This window comes from Psammomys obesus, unplaced genomic scaffold (assembly GCF_907164565.1).
Source record: "Psammomys obesus unplaced genomic scaffold, mPsaObe1.curated_primary_1811, whole genome shotgun sequence".
Classification (NCBI taxonomy): Eukaryota; Metazoa; Chordata; class Mammalia; order Rodentia; family Muridae; genus Psammomys; species Psammomys obesus.
Genome location: NW_026596034.1, coordinates 23,117,635 through 23,140,614, shown reverse-complemented (window position 1 = coordinate 23,140,614; position 22,980 = coordinate 23,117,635). Strand labels below are relative to the sequence as shown.

At 42.3% G+C, this 22,980-nt stretch overlaps 1 protein-coding gene across 2 annotated transcripts in view; it reads right to left on the bottom strand.

The window, feature by feature from the left end:
• Tango6 (transport and golgi organization 6 homolog) overlaps positions 1-22,980 on the bottom strand; it is a 168,876-nt gene that overhangs the window by 43,190 nt on the left and 102,706 nt on the right. For both annotated transcript variants that reach the window (XM_055621412.1, XM_055621413.1), the window contains exon 16: positions 6,564-6,715. In XM_055621412.1, coding sequence (XP_055477387.1) covers positions 6,564-6,715 — 152 coding nt within the window. The remainder of the gene's footprint in view (positions 1-6,563; positions 6,716-22,980) is intronic.

Sequence of the window (22,980 nt, the reverse complement as noted above, 5' to 3'; positions counted from 1 at the left end):
CAGCTTGGTCTATAGAGTGAGTTCCAGGACAGCCAGGGCCACACAGAGAAACCCTGTCTTGAAAAACCAAAAAAAAAAAAAAAAAAAAAAAAAAAAAAAAAGAAGGAGAGAAGAAAAGACTCGGCAGCGGACCTAGTCCTTTATTAGTTATCTCTTTCATTGTTGTGACCAAAAACCTTCTAGAAACAATGTAGGGAGTGAAGATGTATTTTGGGTCAGGGAGAAGGTCGTGGGAAGGCCTGGGGACAGGAATATGAGGAAGTTGGTCACACTGCAGCTGTAGTCAGGAAGTACAGAGGAGTGTGGATATTCAGCTGACTTTCTCCCTTTTTTCTTTGTATTGAGTCTGAGACAGCCCACGGCATGGTACCACTCACACTGGGTGAGTCTTCTTAGTTAAATTTCTCTAGAAACACTCTTATTAATACCTCTAGGTGTGTCTCTAGGGGATTACAAATCCCATCAAGTTGACAATGAAGATTAACTAAAAGTTTATCTTTGTCAACAGTGCCTATGCAAACCACAGCCTGGCTAAGCACATCACCTTTAAATCACAATATTCCACCTTTTGTCCTCAAAGAATCATACCTATCTCATAATGCAAAGCGCAGTCAATTTATCTCCAAGAGCCTCTAAAGTCCTAACACTTCTACCATTATTCAAGTCCAAAGTCTCATTTAAGACTCTAGGCTCAAGACCATAAAACAGAACAAAACAAAAACATAATTCTAAGATAGAATGGCTCAGATTAAACATTTACATTCTGGTAGGGAAGAATAAGGGGCTATTCAGAAAAGACCAGACAAGCAAAACTGAAACTTATCAGAAGAGAACTAGATGCTAGCTCTCCAGCTGGTATCTTGGGACCCTGAGTGACATCATGTAGGCTCCGATGGACTTGGGACGCCCCAGCCCTCCAGTTCTATCGTGTGCAGCACACACAGGCTCTCTCTTGAACTGATTCTACCCTGAGGCTACAGCTTTCCTTGCTGGACATCCATCCCACAGTCTTGGTGTCTCCAACATCATGGGGTTTCCATTTCAGCTTAGGATTCCCCTTCGCAATTTTCCCGAAGGGTCTGTCAGGTCTTTGCTGCAGGGAATCCACCCTGCCAGCGGTTTGGCTTGAGACTTTCTGAAACCTTGATGCACAATCCCCCATGACAACTTGCATTTTGCATGCTTGCAAATCCAGGACATGCGGATGATGCCATTAAGTGCTGCAGCCAGCCTGAGACCCAGAACGCCCCTTCCATTCCAGTGGTGGCCTCTGTGTGACCCTGTGGAAAGCACTAGGGGGTTGTTCTTGAACAGTCCAATAAACCACGTGGTCATGTTTATCACAGCAAAGGCCCCACTTCTAGGTACCAATTTTCTGTATTAGTTACTTTTTTTGTGACAAAATACTCAACAAAAGCAACCCAAGGAAAGAGAGGCTTATTTTGGCTCACAATGTAAGGAAAGCTACAGCCCATCACTGTGGGGAGGCATGGCAGAGGATGACCTCTGCAGTCAGGAAGCAGAAACAGATGAGTGCTGGCACTCAGCTTGTTTTCTCCTCTTCCTCTTTTTATCTGGCCTGGGGCCCAGGACCATGGGATAGTGCCATTACATTAATGGTGGGTCTTCCCTTCTAAGCTAAATCTCCTGGAAATACCCTCATAAACACAACCTGAGGCATTGCTGTAGGAGGCTCCAAATCCTATCATGGTGCAATGAAGTTTAGCCACCAGAACGGGGCACACACTGTAATTCAAGAACCTTGAAAGGTGTGGCAGTCTGAAAAACCAAGGGCTGGAAATACAGCCCAGTGGCAGAACAGTTGCCTAGCATATGCAGGGTTCTGGGCTCAACTCTCATCTCTCTTTCTCACACACCCCAAAGATTCCCCCACTCTTTCCATGTGAATGGACTAAAATTGTCTGCCTACCAGAGGGCTCAGTGGATGAAACACTAAAGCTGGCAGGTCTCCAAGCATGTTCAAACTTGTAGTCCACCTAAGGCAGCTGGTTTGGCACTGATGACAAGGCAAGCGTGGGATGCTACATAAGAACATCTAAGAGGAGGAGGCAGAAATTATATGGGAGGGAAATACCTAGTTTTTCAAGTCAGAGGGAATACATTGCTGTCTGAAGTTTTTCTGCCAAAATCAGGATCTAGTACAGCAAGAGCTGCATGATCCTTCCTGTCTGTGGCTTTTCTCAGATGGCAGTAGTCTTTAGTTTCAAGGCACAAAGGCAATCTTATAAGTAAGCTGAAACCATTGCAAGATAATACAAAAAATGGTAAAGAGAGCAAATCCTGGGACTAACTGCCCACATTCAAATTGCAGCCCTGCCGCCTGCTCTCTGAAGACCTTGGCAACTTATTTAGTCTCTCTGTGCTTCTGCTTCCTCTGTTAGCATGAGATTGGTTAACACATGTAGGGTATTAAGTGCTTGCTGCTATGACTACTTTTTAAACCTGTAGGAACTAGTCTTCCCAGATAACCTTACCACCCTCTGCATTTGCCATCAATTAGATCACACAGTACCCACTACTTGACAAAACTACGATAGAAACCAGAGGGTATAAGAAGGAAAGTGAAGAATGGTTCTGGGGTTTGGAGCTCAGGAGGAAAATGTCAGGCTAGGTAAGTGCAAGGCCCTAGATCTGATGCTCAGCACTGTACGAAGAGGAGGATAACAATGACAACAACTTGTTCTACCTTTTTTTTTTTTGCTTGCATCTTCATAATCATGAAGTTTGAGATAAATATAGTCAAAAAGGTCTCTAGAAATGAGGCAGCACCTGGTGTTCATGTATCAAATAGGCAGAGAAGCTGCCTGTACATGTGTGGTGGCATGAATGAAAATGGCCCCCAGAGGCTCAGAGGGAGTGGCACTATTAGAAATCATGGCCTCCTTGGAGCAGGTGTGGTCTTGCTGGAGGAAGTGTTTCACTTGGGTTGGGCTTTGAGGTTTCAGATGCTCAAGCCAGGCCCATTGTCTCTCTGTCTCTTCCTGCTACCTGCTAATCTGGATGAAGAACTCCCAGCTACCTCTCCAGTTCCATGTCTCCCTGTGTGTTCCATGCTTCCCACAGTGACAATAATGGGCTAAAACCACTGACATATGAGGCAGCCCCAATGAAATGTTTGCCTCTATAGGAGTTGCTGTGGTCGTGGTGTCTCTTCACAGCAACAGAAACTCTAACTAAGACAGCCAGGGACTTCTCCTGTGCCCTAGCAGCTCTCAGCTCTCTGCCACAGAGTCACTGGTGACTGTCCTCTACTAGATCCTCGGGCTCAGAAGGCAAGGTGGTACAGATAAGATTTTTATCTTTAGTCCCTAACAAAAGGCCTGGCCCACTGAAGGTATTGGACATCTGAAGGACACTGGCTATCCCATTCTTTTCATTGCCTCACTGTGCATCTCCATCGATGTCACCATCAGCCTACTCCAAATGACTGAGCTTAGGGAAAAGCCTAAACACAAAAAGACAAATGCTTATATTTGAATGTCACCTAGTGAGAGCTACCTGGCATGATGGCAAATCTCAATGGTCAACTTGATGAGATTGAGAGTCACCATGGAAACAAAATCCTGGGCATACTTGTGAGGGATTTCTTAGATTAGGCTTGTTGAGGTGTGCACCATTTCACAGGCTAGGGTCCCAGACTGGATAAAAACAGAAAGCAAGCTGAGCACCAGCCCTCTAGTCTTGCTCTCCTGACTGCAGACGCAATGTGACCAGCTGCCTCATGCTCCTGTTGCAATGACTTCACCACCATGATGGCTTAAGAGCCAAAATAAACTCTCCCTCAGGTGCTTTTGTCAGGTTTTATTCACAACAACAAAAATAACTAACATGTAGATTTCATCTTTTCAGAGAGCTTATTATTTAACTCACAGTACATGGATTAATATCTACATTCTTTTCAACAATTTATTATTTTTTACGATATGTTTTACACGTGTGTTTGTGTGTCTGTGTGCGTGCACATGCACACATGTACACACTGCTTGCATGTCATGGTGTACATGGATGTCAGTGGACAGCCTGTGGGAGTCAGTTCTTTCCTTCTCCCATGTGGGTCCTGGGGCTGAAAGATCACTAGGCTTTGCCATAAGCACCTTCACTTTTGGAGCCATCTCATTGGCCCCACTGTGCACACTCCATCTTCTCTTAGAATAGCATCTCTAGTTTGAAGAAGGAGATGTTTTAGGAGAAAATTGCCTGGACATGTAGGAGGCTCCCAATAAAAACTGCTGAATAGATCATTACATGAAACAGACATCACCTCTAGATCGCCGCAACAAGCCTACACTGTAGGTATTTGAATCCCATTTAAAGATTAAACAAAAACAAACAACAACAACAAAACCCCACTAAATTCAGAGTCTAAATCATTTGCTCAAGTGAAACAGGGAAGTAAGGGGTACAGCTGGGCCCTTCGTACCTAATCCCAAGAGGGCTTGGCAATTTGTTTTTCTTTCAACATGTCTGTGGGTCTCCAAAAAGTAAAAGAGAGAAAAAAATCCAACAAAATCTGACACTTCCTAAATGTTCTAAAGCCTGCTTTAGCTCAATCTGCTGCATGCTGGGCCAGAGAAAGTAAGCTGCTCCTCGAGTTTGGTTCAGTGGTCACGATGTACAGGGACTGCTCAACCTTGGAATTTCACAAAAGATATAGATCCTGCCATTCTCAGCTGAGCCGCTTGGTGCCATGTGACCAAGACAGGCCAATGAGAGGATTTGTCTAGGACTTTCTGATAAGTAGAAATTACACAGACGACCCAGAGAATAAAGAAAAGATCAGTCTAACCCATTCTCAGAGCTTCTTCAAATCTGTCAGCTGTACCAGAATCTTTATAACAATTCACTAGCTGTTTTTACACGAGAGTAAGGAACTTGAACTTAAGATTGCAGCTAGTCTGAGTGCCTCTTGTCTGAAATGCCTGGGACCACAGTGTTGTAGAGTTCAGATTTTTTGTGGAATATTTATATATACATAATGTGTTATTTAAATATGACATTTAATTATAATATTTCATATGAATTTTAGACAACATATTTTTTGTTTTGTTTTTGCTTTGTTTGTTTGTTTGGCTGTTTTTTCAAGACAGGGTTTCTCTGTGTAGCCCTGGCTGTCTGAACTCAGATATTCCCCTCCTTCTGCCAAGTGCTGGGATTAAAGGTATGCAACACTATTGCCAGGCGTTATGCAATATTTTAAGTAATTTTATGAATTGTATCGAGTTTCATTACATGGAGAATTTTGTGATATCATATTGGCATTAACATTTTGGATTTTAGAGCATTTTGGATTTCAAAGTAGGAATGTTCAAGCTGAAAGACATATTTCAGTATATATATATGAAACAAGTAGAAAAATTAAGGCAGCAAATCATTACATCAAACACACAGATTACTAGGGAATCAATAATAGGATCCCCAAAGGGCTCTTTGCCCTACCATCAAGCCACTAGCACATGAATATTTCTGCTGTACTAGCCACTATGGCTGGGAAACAGGCCCAGCCTATATGTCCATCAAAAGATGAATCAGGAGCTGGGCATGGTGCTGCACACCTGTGATCCCAGCACTTATGGAGGCAGGCAATATCTGTGAGTTCAAGGTCAGCCTGGTCTACAAAGTGACTCCAGGACAGCAGGGCTACACAGAGAAACTGTTTTGGAAAACCCTTTCTCTTAAGGAAATCCCAGCATGCAGCAGATTGAGCTAGAGAGAGAGAGATGTATAACCCATACACAATGAGAAAATAAAAATAAGATCATAACATTTTCAAGAAAATGAGTTGAACTGAAAATTATTACTGAGGGAAGATTCTCAAATCTAAAAAGACAAATGCCACATGCCTTCTCTCACATGCTTGGATCAAACTATTTTTCTATATGTGTATGTGTACATGTGCGTGCAAGCCTGCGTGTGTGTGTGTGTGTGTGTGTGTGTGTGTGTGTAGAAATCATGAAACTAGAAGAGGGACCAGGAAAGGTAGAAAAGAAGGTCTTGGGGAGGGTTCAGAAGAGAAGGAAAAAAGAACAAAAGAGGCAGCAACAACACATGCACATGGTGTGACATTCGAGGGGACAAATAGAAGAAGTAACAGCGGGAGGAGGGCAGCGGAGGGGCAGCGGATGGACAACAGTAAAGGGTGTGTGACAGTCTCCTAACGAAACACATTACTTTGTGTACTATTTAAAAACAAAACTAGCTGGGCATGGTGCCGCACCCCTGTAATCCCAGCAGAGGCAGGTGGGTCTCTGTGAGTTCAAGGCCAGCCTGCTCTACAATGTGTGTCCAGGACTGTCAAGGCTACACAGAGAAACCCTATCTCAGAAAAATAAACAAACAAATAAAAAAACCAAAAACTTTAAAATGAACAAAATTGAGGAGGGGAGTATAACAGGCGAGCCCAAAGAGGCTAAATGCCTGATCTGTCCAGTCAGGAAGGAAGAGGCAGTGGCTCACAGAAAAGACCACACATGTCCTGATGCAAGACCCCACACGGTATCACAGTCTCAAGCAACAAACTGGGGGATGGAGTCAGCATACAGCACCTCATGAACCACGGGGCCCAGCAGGAAGTCCAGGTGCTGGCACAGCTCTCCCAGGTTGGCTAAGCTGCTGGCCCTGTGTGTACCATCTGGATCTTTCACTCCCCGCAGGAAGGTATGGATCAAAGGTTCCCGGTATTTTGAGACCATGTCCCCTGTAGAAAAAGAAAATCAAAATCCTTTAACATCTCAGCTCTTTAGTGGAGGAAGAGATGTAACCATGGCATGCTACATGATGCCTTACACTTCCCAGTAGACATATACAACCACTAAAAGTCATGCTCAGAGCTGGGCATGACATGGTTGCTCACGCCTGTGATACAGCAGTTAGGAGGTTGAAGAAGGTACTTGTGTTCAAAGTCAGCTTGAACTCCACAGTCAGCTTCAAGCAGACGGGGCTACATACCCAGACTTCTTTCTGCTAGATACAACATTAATACAGCATCAGTTTAGCTTTTCAGAGCCCGGCGTATAGATGGTGGGCACAGACAGACAAGTGTTCACTGTGGTGCTAGCACACTCCTGTGGGTCCAAGTCTTACTCTGCCCTGTTAACATCAACATTGACTCAGTGATGACTGCCACAGTCTATGCTCAGCATAGAAAACAGAACATACTCAGGGCTGGGGCTGGAGCTCAATGGGGAAAGTGCTTGCCTAGCATGCACATAGCTTTGGGTTAGATCCCTAGCACTGACTAAAACTCAGCATGGTGGAAGCCTATAATCCCAGCACTCAGAAGAGGCAGCAAGATCAAAACTTTAAGGTGATCCTCAGTTACATAGCAAATTCAAGGCCAGTTGGGATACATGACACCTTAAAAAAAACAAAAAAACAAAAAAACAACTCTTCAAAGAATAAAGAGAATAAACAATGGCCGAGATAAAACTTAGGTTGTTGGACACTTAAGTCCTATAATACACTGCATTTAAGATATTTACCACTAAAAAGAATACGTTCTCTCCTACTTTTCTCACAGTACTTTCCTATTTTGGGGTAAGAGGCGGCTTGCTCATTCTGCAGAGTTTAAGAGAGATCCAGGGTTGGGTTCTAGTTTGGTCTCTGCTCCAGTTAGCATTGTGACCTTCAATAATACACTTCATTCCTTTGAACAGAGTAGTGAGGAGCCAGTGAGACAAAATCTTTGTCTGGTTATAAAGCTGTGGGTTGGTGAGTCATCTGGTTTAGCTAAAGGGGAATGAGAACCAAGAGTCCCAGGAAAGAGAGAAGGTAATATGCATAAGCCCCATGGTGTTTTTATATAGTTTTATAAAGAAAGCAGGTTCTCTGTCAGGAAGGAAGGCACAGGAACAGAAGTCTGGAAATCCAGAAGAGACAGAAATTACAGGCTGAAAAGGGTTAGCATATGAGAACCAAGTTAGTGGCTAATAATACAGACTTACAACTCATCATGTAGCCCAGGATGGCCTCATAGTGATGGCAATGCCCTTGAGCAATAACACATGTGAGCCACCATGCCCAGCTTAGTTTGTTATTTTTGTTAGTATTTAAACTTAAAATTTATAAATATCATGTGTACGTGGTTATGCATGCCATGTATGAGGCCAGAAGAAGGCATCATATACCCTGGAGCTGGAGCTGCAGGTGGTTATGAACCACCTGATGTGGATGCTGGGAACCCAATTTAGGTCTGCTGGAAGAGCAGCAGGCACTTTTAACAACAGAGCCATCTTTCTAGCCTATCATCATCATCATCATCATCATTAAATTAATTAAAACTTTTTGGTGTTTTGAGACAGAGCCTCACATAGTCCAGGATGGCCTCAGTCGTGCTGTGTAGCAAAGACTTGCCTTGAGCTCCTGACCCCTGTGCCTCTACCTGCCAAGTGCTGATATTACAGGTGTGTCACAATTCCCGATTCATTAAGTTTTACATGCTGGGGATCAACTCAGAGCCTTGTGCATTCTAGGCATGTGCTCTACCATGAAGTTACATCCCCAGCCTAATTTATTTATAAAATATTACTAAGCATGTACTATATTACAGGCACTGTCTTAGGTACTAAGACCAACAACACTCACAAAAACAGTCCCCTCAGGCAAGCACGGTGGCACACAGATCTCTGTGAGTTTGAGGCCAGCCTAGTCTACAAAGTAAGTCCAGGATAGCAACGGCTACACAGAGAAACCCTGTCTCAAAAACAAAACAAAACAAAACAAAACAAAACCCCAAAAACCAAATAAACAAAAACTAGTCCCCTTATGACACTCGATGCCTAACTGAAAACAAGATTGAAGGAAAAAGTGACTGTATGGTACCATGGAGATGCTCTGATCAATAATCTTTGTTCTTGCAAAACAGGGTTTCTCTGTGTAGCCCTGACTGTCCTGGAACTTGCTCTGACTAGGGTGGCCTCTAACTCAAAGACCCACCTGCCTCTGCCTCCCAAGTGCAGGGATTAAAGGAGTGTACCACCACCACATAGCTCTGATCAGTAATTTGGCTTCTTTTCTACTAAGAACAGAGACATCATCTCATCACCATGAACATAAGCATTGTTATTTTATTTTATGGATAAGGATATTTTGCCTGCATGGATGTCTGTGCACCAGTACATGCAGTGCCTACAGAAGCCAGAAGAGGGCGTTAACACTGCCCTGGAACTGGAGTTTCAGATAGTTGTGAGTCATCCTGGAAATTGAACTCAGGTACTCTGGAAGAACAGCTAGTGCTCTTAACCAAAGTGCCATCTCTCCAACCCAAAGCCAGTATTATTTCACCCAACCGAACAGCATGATGTGCCTGCTATGACTAGTCCCCCTTTACTCATTACTCAGTTCACTTACTATTGGTCATCGCTCATTTAATGTTAAGGATTAGAGAAAACTGACTATATGGTATTGAAATCAGGCATCATTGGAATAATTTTTTCGAGACAGGGTTTTATAGCTCAGACTGGCTTCAAACTCCCTAAATAGTTGAGAATGATGTATGATCCTCCTGCCTCTTCCTTCCAAGTGCTGGAGTTATAGAAATGTGCCATCATGCCCAGCTTATGTGGTGCAGGAGATCAAGCCCAGAACTTTGTGCATGCTCAGCAACCTTTTTACCAACCAAGCTACATCTGCAGCTCTAAAATATTGTCCTGCTCTACAGTAGGCGAAGACTACAGACAGCCCAAGCTAAGTATAGTTATTGCAAATGAATTCAAAATTTAGTTTAGTAATTCCTGGTAGCTAAGTCAAAAAAGAAAAACATAGCTCTCATTATACAATTAAAAAAAAAAAAAGGAACAAAATTTACTAGAAGAGAAAAAGAAAAGGAAGAATAGTAAGGAGTGCCTCATCAATTCAATCAGTAAATCTTTTTTTTGGGGGGGGGGTGAGGGCAGGGAAGGTCACTGATAATTTGAACTAAGGTCTCACACATGCCAGGCAAGCACTCTACCACTGAGCCACATTCCCAGCCCTGACCCAGCAAATCTTAAGAACCAACAACATCAGAATTATGTTCTTAAATAAGATAGCATGAACAGGGCTGGAGAGATGGCCCAGTGGTTAAAAGTATGTACTGCTTTTCCGAAGGACCTGGGTTCAAGTTCCATCACCTACACAGGTGGCTCACAACTGCCAGGAACTCCACTACCCCGGGGTCTATCCTCTGGCCTCTTTGAGTGCCTGAACTCATGTACATACACCTACATAAGTAAAACTAAAATTAAAATATTAAAAAATTATGAAAGCTGGGGGCAAGAGTTTATCAAAAGCTCTCAGATGAAGCCTTGAAGAAAAGGTACCTGAGGATCAAGGGGGAAAGTAGAGAGCGGACTACAGAAGTCATACTCCTATTACCCAACTTATTAACAGAATAAGTAATATTCATATTATATTCATAAAAATTGTACGATTGTTTTATACTTATCTTCCACCTAAGTCAAGAGCATACTAGGGACATTAACAAAGCTACAGCGTAATCTTTGACTTATATAACCCCTCTCCTTACAAGTTTCCTAATTCCTTTAAAAATGAGCAACCATCTAAGGCACCCTCCACCAGCCCACCCCCACCTACACCTAAGAACCGGGAGTGTCTGTGGGCCAGCACCCAAGACTCTGCACTGGACCCAGCCAGCTTGCTCTGGGGCCACCTGCCACCTTGTTCCACACACACCTTGGTCAAACCCTTGCTTAAAACTGGTCTATTAAGGAACTTTCTGGGGCTCTAGCTGGTGCTCACTAATCTTTTCTCTCCCTTGCTTCTACCCTTGAGACCCTTGAGATTAGGGTCTCAAGACTGCTTGTATGTATCCCAGTCTCTAGATAGACTATGAAGGTTTCTATGGAGGTTCTATGGAGTTGTATGGCCTAGGTTCTATGGAGGACAAAATGAATACACACAGTCTAAGGAGCATAGCTTTCAGGGCTACAACTGGATATAGGCACTGAATTAAGAGAGACTATATTAGACATTCTAAATTTGTGCAATGTATCCAATGTTGTTATGTGCATTTCACTGACATGCTTCCATCCTTCCTTAGAAACAGCACTCTAATTTTGTCCAGATACTCAGTTTTCACCCTGCTCCTGGGTGACTCCATGCACAGTCTCCATTGGTTAGAGTGAATTATGGTGCACAATAAAGTGAGAAGGAAAGCCTTCAGGAAGAGAGAAAAATGCATGCAAGGACATTGAAATTATATGGTCTTGGAAACCCAAGGTACTAAAGGCCTGAAAGGTGAAGGTGGCAGGTCAGAACAATGAAAGAAACCTGTCCTTGAATGATGCCATGAGCGGTGGAATTACCCAGTTAGACTTTGTGTCATAGGTGGAAACTGACTTCTTATGAAACCCATTGATGGTAATTTCTATTCCCTGCAGTCACAAATGCTTTGACTGATACGATGTTAAACTAACTACTCTTTAAACTGTAGAGTACTTCTGCGTCAGTTTTATATTTAACAATACAAAACCCAGAAAATTTAAATTTGCCAAAACATAGGAACTACTTAGTATTTTTACATTATTTTCATTATTTTACAATGATATGCATATGAGTGTCTGTGTGTGCATACATGCACTTTGGAGTTCAGAAGAGGGTGCTGGGTACCCTAGAGCTAGAGTACAGGTGGTTTTAAGCCACCATGTGGGTGCTAGGAACTGAATTTGCTTCCTCTGCAAGAGCAGGAAGCACTCTTAATCACCAAGCCACCTCTCCAGCCTCTCAAAATGTTTTTATCTTGACTCACAGAACATATTAGTGACTTCCAAATTAACTTTATTTATATTTACTTGTTTATTTTTGAGACAGGGTCTCTCTGTGTAGCCCGGCTGTTCTGGAATTCTCTAGATAGACCAGGCTGGCTTCAAATTCAGAGGTCCACCTGCCTCTGCCTCCTGTGCTAGGATTAAAGGCATATGCCACCACCACCTGGCTCCAAGTTAGCTTTATAACTAACGTTAATTTTCCGTTTAAGAAAAAAAATTTAATTGGATCAATATCTTGGTATCCAGCATGACTCTTATATTTGTACATTCTTACACACACACACACACACACACACACACACACACACACACAGAGTTTCTTTTTTAAATGCTAAGTCATCTTTAGACACTTGCAAACCTACTTAAAAAACAAATACAAGAAACTGTAGCTGGGTGTGGTGGTGCATGCCTTTAATCCTAGCACTGGGGAGGCAGGGGCAGGCAGATCTCTGTGAGTTTGAGGCCAACCCGGTCTACAAAGCAAGTCCAAGACAGCCAGGGATCTTGTTACACAGAGAAACCCTGTTGCAAAACAAAGAAAACCACAAAACAAAACAAAACAAAACCGCACTATTTCCATTAGCAGGTTAGATGCTGACTATATTTCATAACTATTCATAACTCATTTAATTGTAAAATAAAATTTGGTCTCTAAGATACCTACTGTTATTCCTTGGTATCTGCTTAAGCAACAAAACCACAATTATCGCATCCAGAAGCAGCTTTTGTTTCTTTTTTCCCCTCACCTAGATGAGATGCTCCCATTGCTCCAGCTGAATCTTATGTGAGTCACCATACTCTAAGACTGGTCCAGACCTTTTGTTTGGACAATGGCACCCCACTGTCCCCGGACATGGCAAACATTCTCTGTCTTCTTCTTGTCTCCTTAACAATATGGATGTCTTTATGAAGAACAACTTTCAAAATTCCCACCCCTATTTTCAGGAAGACAGTTGGCTACAGACTGGGAGATACCTGGGAAACTGGAGAAGTGCCACTCTTCCTTCAGGCAATTCCCAACAGCTCAGGGAAGTGAACAGGGTGAAGCCTGGGTAGGTCCCGGTCACCATCTGTCACTGTCTAGCTCTAAGGGCTTTTACCTCATGAAGTAACACCAGGCTGGCAGCAGCTCCCTTTCCTGGAAGCCAGTGATTGCCTTACTGAGAAACAAACAGCTGTGTCCTCAAGGAAATTATGAAGAATTCAAATTTGTTTAAACAACTAACTTCATAAAAGAATTATTTTAGTAGGTGAAAAATTAAGCACACAGTGAAAAGAAAGTGGGAACGAGTTAGCCCTGCCTTGGACTTGCCCATCAAACAGTTTACAACAGTCAGAAAGAAAAAAGCAACAAAAACAAATGTCACTAAGTCAGCAACTGCAAAAAGGAAGAAGTACTTTTCCTTTGTCTGGATTCTCATTAGTTCAGGAATTAGCAAATCCCCGGGCACAGTGACTCCCGCAGAGTCATGTACATGGCAGAATGCTCCCACTGATCCAAAGGAGCAAACAGGAGACATGATAAGATCTGATCTGTCACCTGCTGCTTCTGTCCTTGCTCCGATAAACTGACTGGTTGCCATGAGTCCCAGAGTCAACAGATTACAATTCTGTCAAGGTCACGAGCAAATCAGCCCAATGTGGCATATCTAACAGGCAGGATATCCTCTTGAAAAGCCATTTAGAAAATTAAACAATTTAAATGCAATTAACTTTTGACAGAATTCATCATGAAAAAAAAAAAAGGGTAAATTTTGATCTTTTAACAATTACTTTTTGGCCTTGAATGCTCCTGCAGCTCCAGGGAAATCACTTCTTTTCCAGTTTCCTTCTCCTTTGCTTTGCACACAGCTGCAGATAAACAGGAGAATCATACAGACCACAGAAGTGAAGTGCAGACAAGACACAGGCGAAGCAATGCTGGCTGCGCCCACAGCCGCTTTACCTGCAAAGGGCTAGTGTGCTCATTACCTTGTTTAAACAACTAAGATTTTGAGGGAGGTTGAAAAAAAGAGCCTTGTGTCACAAGTCACAAAAGTAAACTTGAAAAGAGGTTGCTCCCAGGTCACCAGCTATTTTCAAAAGCTGACTCTGGTTCCCAGGCAGAGGGCTCTTTCTCCAGCCACAGGGACATTTACTTGGCTCACCATTCAGAACAGCAGGAACTTCCGTTCTAGAACAAAGGGCACAAACGGGCCAAATTGACTGCTCCACATCTGACATTTCAAGGTCCTTATAATCTTCGTATTTCTTTGTCTAACTTTATAAGGCATGGGCAAAAGAGAGGCAGTGCTTACATCTTGAAATGGTAATGAACAGGGCACAATGGGAGCAAGGGCCTTTAGTTCACAGACAAACAGAATTTCCCCTTACAGCTTTGGTGAAGGACTGGGGTCCTACTCATTTTAGGCTGAAGAGAGCAAGATTCTCCATCTTTCTTATTTTCAAAGTTATTAATTACCCACTCCCTTCTTCTTAGTTTCAAGGTGAGCACTTTCGATTCCCTGGCCTGAGAAGAGGACCTGTGAGTGGCCTGGGGAGGCTGGGAAGCCACAGGCTGATGTGCTGGGACAGCACTGCAGAGTGTGCCTGCTAAAGGCAACCTCTTCTTGATGGGGCCTGTCGGACAGGCAGGTCGCAGTAGTCACTGGGCAGGAATGCTGGGTAGTCCCTGGATGGATTCCCCCCACTGGTGCCTACCTGTCAGGACCCACTCTTCCCCCTACGGCTGTTGATCCCCTACTTTTTCATTTACCCCGTCATCCTCTTTCGGGTAAGATAATATAACTAAGAGGCAACGCTGAACCACAGCAGTGAGGTAAGATTTCCAAGCTCTTTCCTGATTCTGTTTCACTGCGCCTTACTGCCTCATCACATGGACCACCTAGGCAAGGATGATTCAGATGCAAATTGTATACAAACATTCTTTGACAGGGCTCCCCTGAGAAGGTGGCAAGATCCCTGCAAATCGAGGCATTAAACACACAGAACTTAAAATAGGTAGGTGCAACGCAGCCCAGACACAGGACTGTTGTTCGTACAGAAGGTTAGACACTGAAAAAACTTCTTCTTTTTTTTTTTTTTAAAGATTTATTTATTACGTATACAGTGTTTTGCCTACATATCAGATCTTATTATAGATGGTTGTGAGCCACCATGTGGTTGCTGGGAATTGAACTCAGGACCTTTGGAAAGACAGGCAGTGCTCTTAACCTCTGAGCCATCTCTCCAGCCCCCTGAAAAAATTTCTTACCTCTTTAAAAAAATATCTTAATTATCTGTATGTGAGCATGTCTATACACATGTATGTAGTTGCTTATGGAGTCAGAGGCCCTTGAAATGGAGTTACAGGTGGTTGTGAGCAGCCTGACATGGATGCTGGGAACTCAGGACCTCTGGAAGAGTAATCCACACTCTTAATCACTAAGCCATCTCTCCAGCCCCTTCCAAATATTTCTACTACTGTGGTAGCTGAGTGGTTAAGGTGATGAATGGGCATACTGCTTCAGATTCTAGTTAATCATTCAAATGCCATTCCTTTGTATTAGACAGCCCACTAATTAAAAACGCAAAATAATCCTATAATAATACAATTGTAGGATTAATAAATGCTTTAGATATTTTTGGTTTTGTTTGAGACATGATCTCAAAAATCTCTAGATAGCTCAGGATGGCCTTGAACTTCTGATATTCCTGCTTCCACTTCCAGAGTGTTGGGATCACAGACTTGCACCATCAAACCCTGTTTATATACAGTTTATAAATGGATGGAACCCGGGGCATCATGAATTTCTAGGCAAACTCTCTCCCTACTGCGCTATGTCCCTCAGCCCAAGTAAATCTTAATATACCTCCCGCTTGCTTTTTATAAGCTTTGAAAGATGAGAAAGATCTGAAGGCAGAACAACTTTTGAAAACTGATTACTTTCTAGTGATGGTCAAATCTGCATAAGGAGTTGTACAGAAAGATTTTAAACCTGAGAGAGAATGAAGAGGGCAGGAGGACAAGAGGGAGTGACTGAGGTCCTAACTCATACTTCAATTTGCAAAACTATGTTTTCTTTCTGTCTCTTCAGAGAGCAGTGATGTGCAAATAAGGGCCAGAGATAAATATCTTCTTGACAGAAGCAAACAATGTACAGGAAATTCTTTGTATCAGTGGGTTCTTGGCAGCCCAGTGTGCTACAGTCACGGAGGGTCAGAGGGAGGCCCAGAATGCTGTGGTGATGTGTTAACTAAGTTAGTCATCATCGTACCTCAGCAGCTCAGTGACCCTCTGCAGATGGGCTTTAATCTGCACAAAGTCACCATGTACGAAAAATGTGGGTAAGAAACTGACAAGACAAAACAGATCCCTTCTCCTCAAGAGGGTACCCCAGGCGGTAACACACTCCAGAAGCTTTCTTCAAGGGGAGAATTTAAAATTCAGAAATGTGGACACAAGAAGGAAAAGTCTGGGTTATAAAGTCTTTTTAAAAGACGAAAGAGGATAAAAAAAATCTAGACTTGAATGAAGATTTTCTTTTTGCATTCTGTGATGATGAAAGTATTAAAACTATTGAGATAATTTAATGCATTTAATTTGCTATGTAAATGTTCAATCTCATTCAAGCATGACAGAAGTTGGTGAGCTCCTTAACAGTGTGTCTGTGCTACATGCGTGCATGTGCAGGTGCCCTCGCCTGAGTGTGCGTGTGTGGAGACCAGAGACTGATATCAACTATCTCCTTCTATTGCTCTCCACCTGAGTTTTTGAGATAGTGCATCCCACTGGGGCAGGGGCCCACCATTTTGGCCAGCCAGCTCCTGGGATGTGTCTACCTCTACACACACCCCTCCAGTGCTGGGGTTCCAGACATGTGCCTTACCTGGCTTTTACATAAGTACTGGGGATCCAAACTTACCCTCATGTTTGTCTGGAAGCATTCTCAACTGCATTCCAGCCCAGGTTTATCATACTGACAAGTACAAATTAGGAAGTCTGTGACCTAACGCTACATTCATGTTTAAATTATTAACGTGGGAGCTGGAAAGACGGTTCGATTGTTAAAACAATGAGCTGCTCTTCCAGAGGACGCCATCCCTCTCAGCACCCACACTGTGGCTTACAACTGTCTTGCCTACAGTCCTGGGGACTGGATGCCCTCTCTTGCCCTCTGCAGGCACCAAGCAGACACACTGTGCACAGACATATATGCCACAAACGACCCATCCACACAAAAAATTAAGGGTAGCTTTCAAGTGCTAAGAAATAAATTCTCACTACATAAAGTTCTATAAGAAAAAAAAAAAATCAAGTAGTATTTTCTTCCTAGAGAAATACTGTCTTTTAATCAGATCTTTGGGTTAGGCTTTTGCAATTTAGAAAATCAAAATAAATGCAAAAGCCTATTTCAAAATTTGCAAAGAGTGAACTGGGTGCTTAACGGTTCCACATTCTCTCACATACAATGAAGCAGAGTCTAAATTGGAATAAGGGAATGAGCTGAAAAAAAGAAAAAACGAGAATACCAAAAATAAAAATACAGAATAAAATGCTAAAACATGCAAGTATAATTAGTTGTTAGCTTTAAAGAAATGATGCCTTCCCAACGGCATCTGGTACCTTCCAGCCAGTGACTCATGCAGCTGGTCATTTTTAGCAAAGAATTGCAATTCCTATTCAACCTCTTCTTTAAAGAGATCAAACTATAAAAGGTTCTGCTTTTGAATGTAGGATATAAAGCTTTATATGGGAAGAGCAAACTAAAACCCAACACAGGGATAACACAAAAAGATGAGTAACTGTTGAAAAGCAAACAGTGAAGGGTTGCCAAAGAAACACATTGTGACTTTGTTCACTTTCAGTTGCTACTATTCAGCTTTGAAGCCACGGAAAATATGTAAGTACATGAGACTGTTTTGATGGAACTTTATTTGTGGACACTGCAATCTTCATTGACCATAATTATAAAATGACAACACAAAAGATTCTTTCACCCCTCCCTCCTCTACTATATAAAATTAAGAAATTCATTAACTTATAAGATGTATAAAAGTGGGCAGTGACCTATGTTTGGCTTAAGGGTCACAATTTGTGGAACCCTACCATTCCCACACATTTCTTTCTTTTTCTTTTTTGGCTTTTCGAGACAGGATTTCTCCGTGTAGCCTTGGCTGTCCTGGAATTGCTTTGTAGATCAGGCTGGCCTTCAACTCAGAGATCCACCTGCCTCTGCCTCCTGAGTGCTGGGATTAAAGAAGTGCAGGACCACAGCCTCGTCCCATTTCTTTCTCGTTACAGAAAGAAATCCCTTGTTGCTGCTGTAGTCACCAATGTACACTCTATCCCTAAGACTTTATGCCATTAGCAGGTAGCTGTTTTTCTAGTTTTATAGTATACATTTAAAATTTAAAAAAAAAAAATTTAGTCAGGCAGTGGTGGCGTACACCTTTAGTCCCACATCTAGGCAGAGGCAGGTGATCTCTAAATCCAAGGCCAGCTTGGTCTACAGAGTAAGTTCCAGGACAGCCGGGGCCACACAGAGAAACGCGGTATCAAAAAACAAACAATCTAACTTGTGCGTGTGTCTGAGTATTCTACATGTGCATCCTGTGACTTGGAGGCGCCCACAGACAACAGAAGTCAGATCCCCTGGACTGGGAGTTAACAGCTGCCTGTGACCCATCATGTTGGTGCTGGGACCCAGCAAAGGCATCTTAACTGCAAAGTCACCTCTTCAGCCCATTTCTCAATATAATTTGGTTTTACAGTGTTCTTAACAAAAACAAACAGTCTTATTAAAACAAATGAACAAAAGCCAGGCTTAGCGTATTTGCCTTTTGGGAGGCAGAGGCATGAGGACCTCTGTGAGCTTGAGGCCAGCCTCTTCCACATATTAAGCTCCACGACAGCTAGAGCTACACACTGCGATCCTGTCCCCAACACAGAACAAAACAAACACCGATTTATGTCAGTTTTGGATCTTTCTAATCTAATCTGACTCTCTGATCAGTATGGTAGCCATTGAGCATATGAATAAGAACTTTCGTGAGTAAGTCACTCATTCTTGGAACCTGTCACCATCTATGACTAATAGCAATCAAAACCAACTGCAGGCCATTTCAAGAGTGACAGGAAGTTGAGTAATTCAAACGCCTAGCAGCAGACATGCTATACATGTTCTAGTCTGGCTTGTGCTCCAGAGCAGGATGGGATGATCACACACTTCACAGTGACTGTGGGGCTGCTTACTGAGGGAGAATGAGGAAACGAGAGGCACTCACAAAGAAACAAGACCATAGGCCGGTTATCTACCCTGACATGAAAGATGCTGCTTCCGAACACTTTACAAGTATACTGATTTAACTTTCTAACTGCCCACTCAGGGACTTACTGTAATTATCCCTAATTACACACAGGGGAACATGGCAGCTGGGTTATAATGCACACCTCCAACAAAGGCATAATGCAACCCAACATTAAGTCCCACATACATAAAATTCTTATTCATGTGTCCAGTGGCTGCCACAGTAGATGGTCTGACCTCTCTACTTAGATATCTGAAATTCCCACTGTCAGGGTTAATATGGGGATATCTACATCTCTGGAATGACACTCATTTGTCAGTGGTTTCATATATACCTTTCCATTTGAGCCTTTCTTTTCCTTTTGGTTTTTTGAGATAAGGTTTCTCTGTGTAATAGCCTTGGCTGTTCTAGACTCACTCTGTAGACTAGGCTGGCCTCAAACTCTGCCTCCTGAGTGCTGGGATTAATTAAAGGTGTGTGCCACCACACCAGCCTTATTTGAGTCTTTCAACATCCTCTAGGAACAACAGTTATTAGAAGCATGATAATTCTATATCCACCAGATAGTAAACAAAATGGCAGTTTCTTAGCTCTTCCTCTGAACTGCTATAACAGCTGTTTTTTAAAAAATTCTTTTCAACACATACCTCTAGTCAAATCCTGTGCTCTTTGTGCCAAAAAACAAACAAACAAACAAACAAACAAACAAACAAACAAACCCATTGCAGCCTCCCAGTAATCTCTCTGACTCCAGGCTCTCCATTTTTCATCCATCCTTCATGCGACCCTGCCGACCAGACCTAAATCTCTTCCATCACATTTCCCAAATGTCCACCACATCAAGTTCAAATTATCTCACCTAACTTTCAAGATCTTCTGTATATGGCCCTGCCTTCTCTATCTACCCAACAGTATTTGCTACCATAAGCTATGATTGAGGATTAAGAATAATAAAACAAAGGCTGAAGAAGTGGATCAATAATTAAGAGCACATACTGCTCTTGTAGAAAACCTGAGTTCAGTTCCCAGCATATATGTTGGGTGCTCTCACAACTGCTTGTAATTCTAGGGAATCTGATGCCTTCTTCTGGCCTTGGAGGGAACCTGCACTCACATGTGTACATATACCACATATATACACACACAATTATATATAAATATTTCTTAAAAGAATAGTGAGTCTCATTATATAATAAGTTCAAGGCCAGCCTGGGCTATATAAAACCCTGTTTAAAAAAAAAAAAAAAAAAGGTAGAGAGTGAGGAAAATCACCCACCATTACCCAACATTTACCTCTAGTCTCCACACATGTGTGGATGTACCTGCACGTGTGTTCACATCCACACTAAGACCACACTATACACACAATATCATATAGACAGACACCCAACACAAACATACAACAGACCACACACCTTAACTATAAAAAAGAAAGGATGCTAAAACCAAGCTGAGGTCTTTGGTCCAACAGCCTAAAAAACACATCTCATCAACAATGAGCCAAACTGAAAGTGGTTCTGTCTCCAGCTATTTCTTTAGATGGCTCTAAAGCTCTACTTCTTTGACCACAGCCTTAGGGGAGGCACTCAGCTAAGCCTTCCATCGACACCTATTCTACACAAACTGGGATATATAATGTTTGTTCACCATTTTTCTCCAGGTAATTTGTTTTGTAATACATGATTAAGATAGAAGAAAACAGAGATAGAGGATAAAAACCAATGAAACAAAGAGCCAAAAAATGATTATAAAAATCAATGATATTAAAAAGCTGGCTCAGCCCAGTGTGTTGGTGCACACCTGTAATCCCAGCAGTAGAGGAGGCAGAGGCAGGCAGATCTCTGTGAGCTGAAGGCCAGCCTGGTCTACAAAGCAGGACCAGGACAGCCATGGCTACACAGAGAAACCTGAGAATATTCAAATCACCAACACGGAAAACAAAGCAAAGGTGAACACAACAAAGCCTACAAACACCAAAATGATGGGAGAATACTAAATTACTTTTGTGATAAATTCAATAACTTAGATAATATATAAATTTCTTTAAAGACATTAACAAGTAAAATTGACTTAAGAAAATAAAATCTTAGTAGTCCTATGTATACAAGAGAAATTTTAAAACTTTCAGCTCGCTTATACCTGCGATCCCAGAACTTGAGAGGCTGAGGCAGAAGAGTTGCCTCTGCCTCCCTGAGTGCTAGAATCACAGGCATGTGCCACCTAGCCTGGCTTAACAGGTCTCTCTATACAGCCCTGGGCTGTCCTGGAACTCATTACGTTGAGCAGACTGACCTCCAATTCAGAGATCTGTCTTCCTAGTTAAGTATTAAAAGTGAGCGCTCCCATGCCCAGCTTCGTATTTCTTGAAACAAGACATTTCTACTCTTTGCAGCCAAAGCAAATAACAAAATAACTTTCACTTTGGAAATAGGTCACAATTTTCGTTCAATACCTGGTGTGAATTGTAACAGATCATCCTGTAAAATATTATGTTGCTATTTAATAGTCATTTCCCTTGTCGTAATTACTAGGCTAACCCAACTGGAACTTATCACAGCCTGTTAGACAAATCCAATTACAGCTGTCACTTGGTATCTGTGAGGAACTGGTTTCAGGATCCGCTGGTGGATACGAAAATCTGCATGAGAGAAAGTCCCTTATAACAACCTACGCATAGCTTCCCAGATACTTCAGATCATCTAGTGTAATGTAAATGTTATATAAGTAGCTGCTCTACGCTATTGCTTTGGGGAGAACTATAAGAAAAAGTATGTACACATGCTTACTGCACACAATTTTGTTTAAAAATTTCAAGCTCTGATCGGTTAGTTAACAAAAACTGAATATGTGATACAAAAAGGCTGACTATGTTCAGTTTTTCTTCATTTTCTATAACAGGCTAGAAGAAGACGGGCTGTCAGAGCAGGATCTGAGACCAAATACTCTGGTCTCTGGACAGATTATAGGTTTTCTAAAATCAGATTATGGGCTTTATCCTGGAGCTGAATGGGCTGGGAGAAAGTGGATCCTGGGTTGCTCATCACTTGAATGAACTTTGAGGGGCAAAGTGATTGCTACCCCTAAACATAAAATCCAAGCCGGCAGCATGGAAAAGGGTTGACAGGGAGTTTTGCAAGTTTCAACAGTTAGAAATACACCCTAAAGCCTAGACCCACCCTTCTCCTGGAATACCTAGTATACTGAGAGAAGACTGTTTTGCCTCAGGATTTTTGGAAATTCCACCTGCAGTGGCATACGCCAACAAAGATCCATGACTGACTCCTCTGCCCCATCCTCATTCAAATCTGGATTTTGATGTGTCCTACAGGCAAACTCCAGAGGGAACAGCGTGGCCACAGCTTCCCTTCTCCTCTTCAGAAGGCTTTGACGCTGCAAAGGGTAACCTGTCTAAGCTTGCTGATTAGAAAAATAATTAAGAAGTGCTGTTCTTTCTGCTTCACAGCGACGTGACCAGACTGCAGCTGCCTGGCAAGAGGCTGTCACTGAGTCACGAATCCCATGTTTCCTGGTTCATTATGGAGCAAAGGCACATACAGTTGAAGAGAAACGGCTAGATTTGGAAATTTAATGGGGAGCCATGGAAGAATTTTTCTCTGGGAGACATTGGCAGTCTCATTCATTGCTGTCAAGATGCACATTTCTGAAAGAAAACCTTGTTCTAAAACTGAAGAGTCTTAAAGCACACATGTACTCTAACCTAATCATTTCCCCCCTAGGAACCAGTTCTGAGAAAGGAATCAAAGGTTCACTAAAGGGAATGAATAGAAAATCAGCAGTGCTCTCCTTGTAATCAGAAAGAGAGTAGAAACAGGCTAATTAGAGACTATCTCCCTAAAAGACAAATAAATAAAATCCCAGTGCATTCAGGTCATTGGCTATAATACAA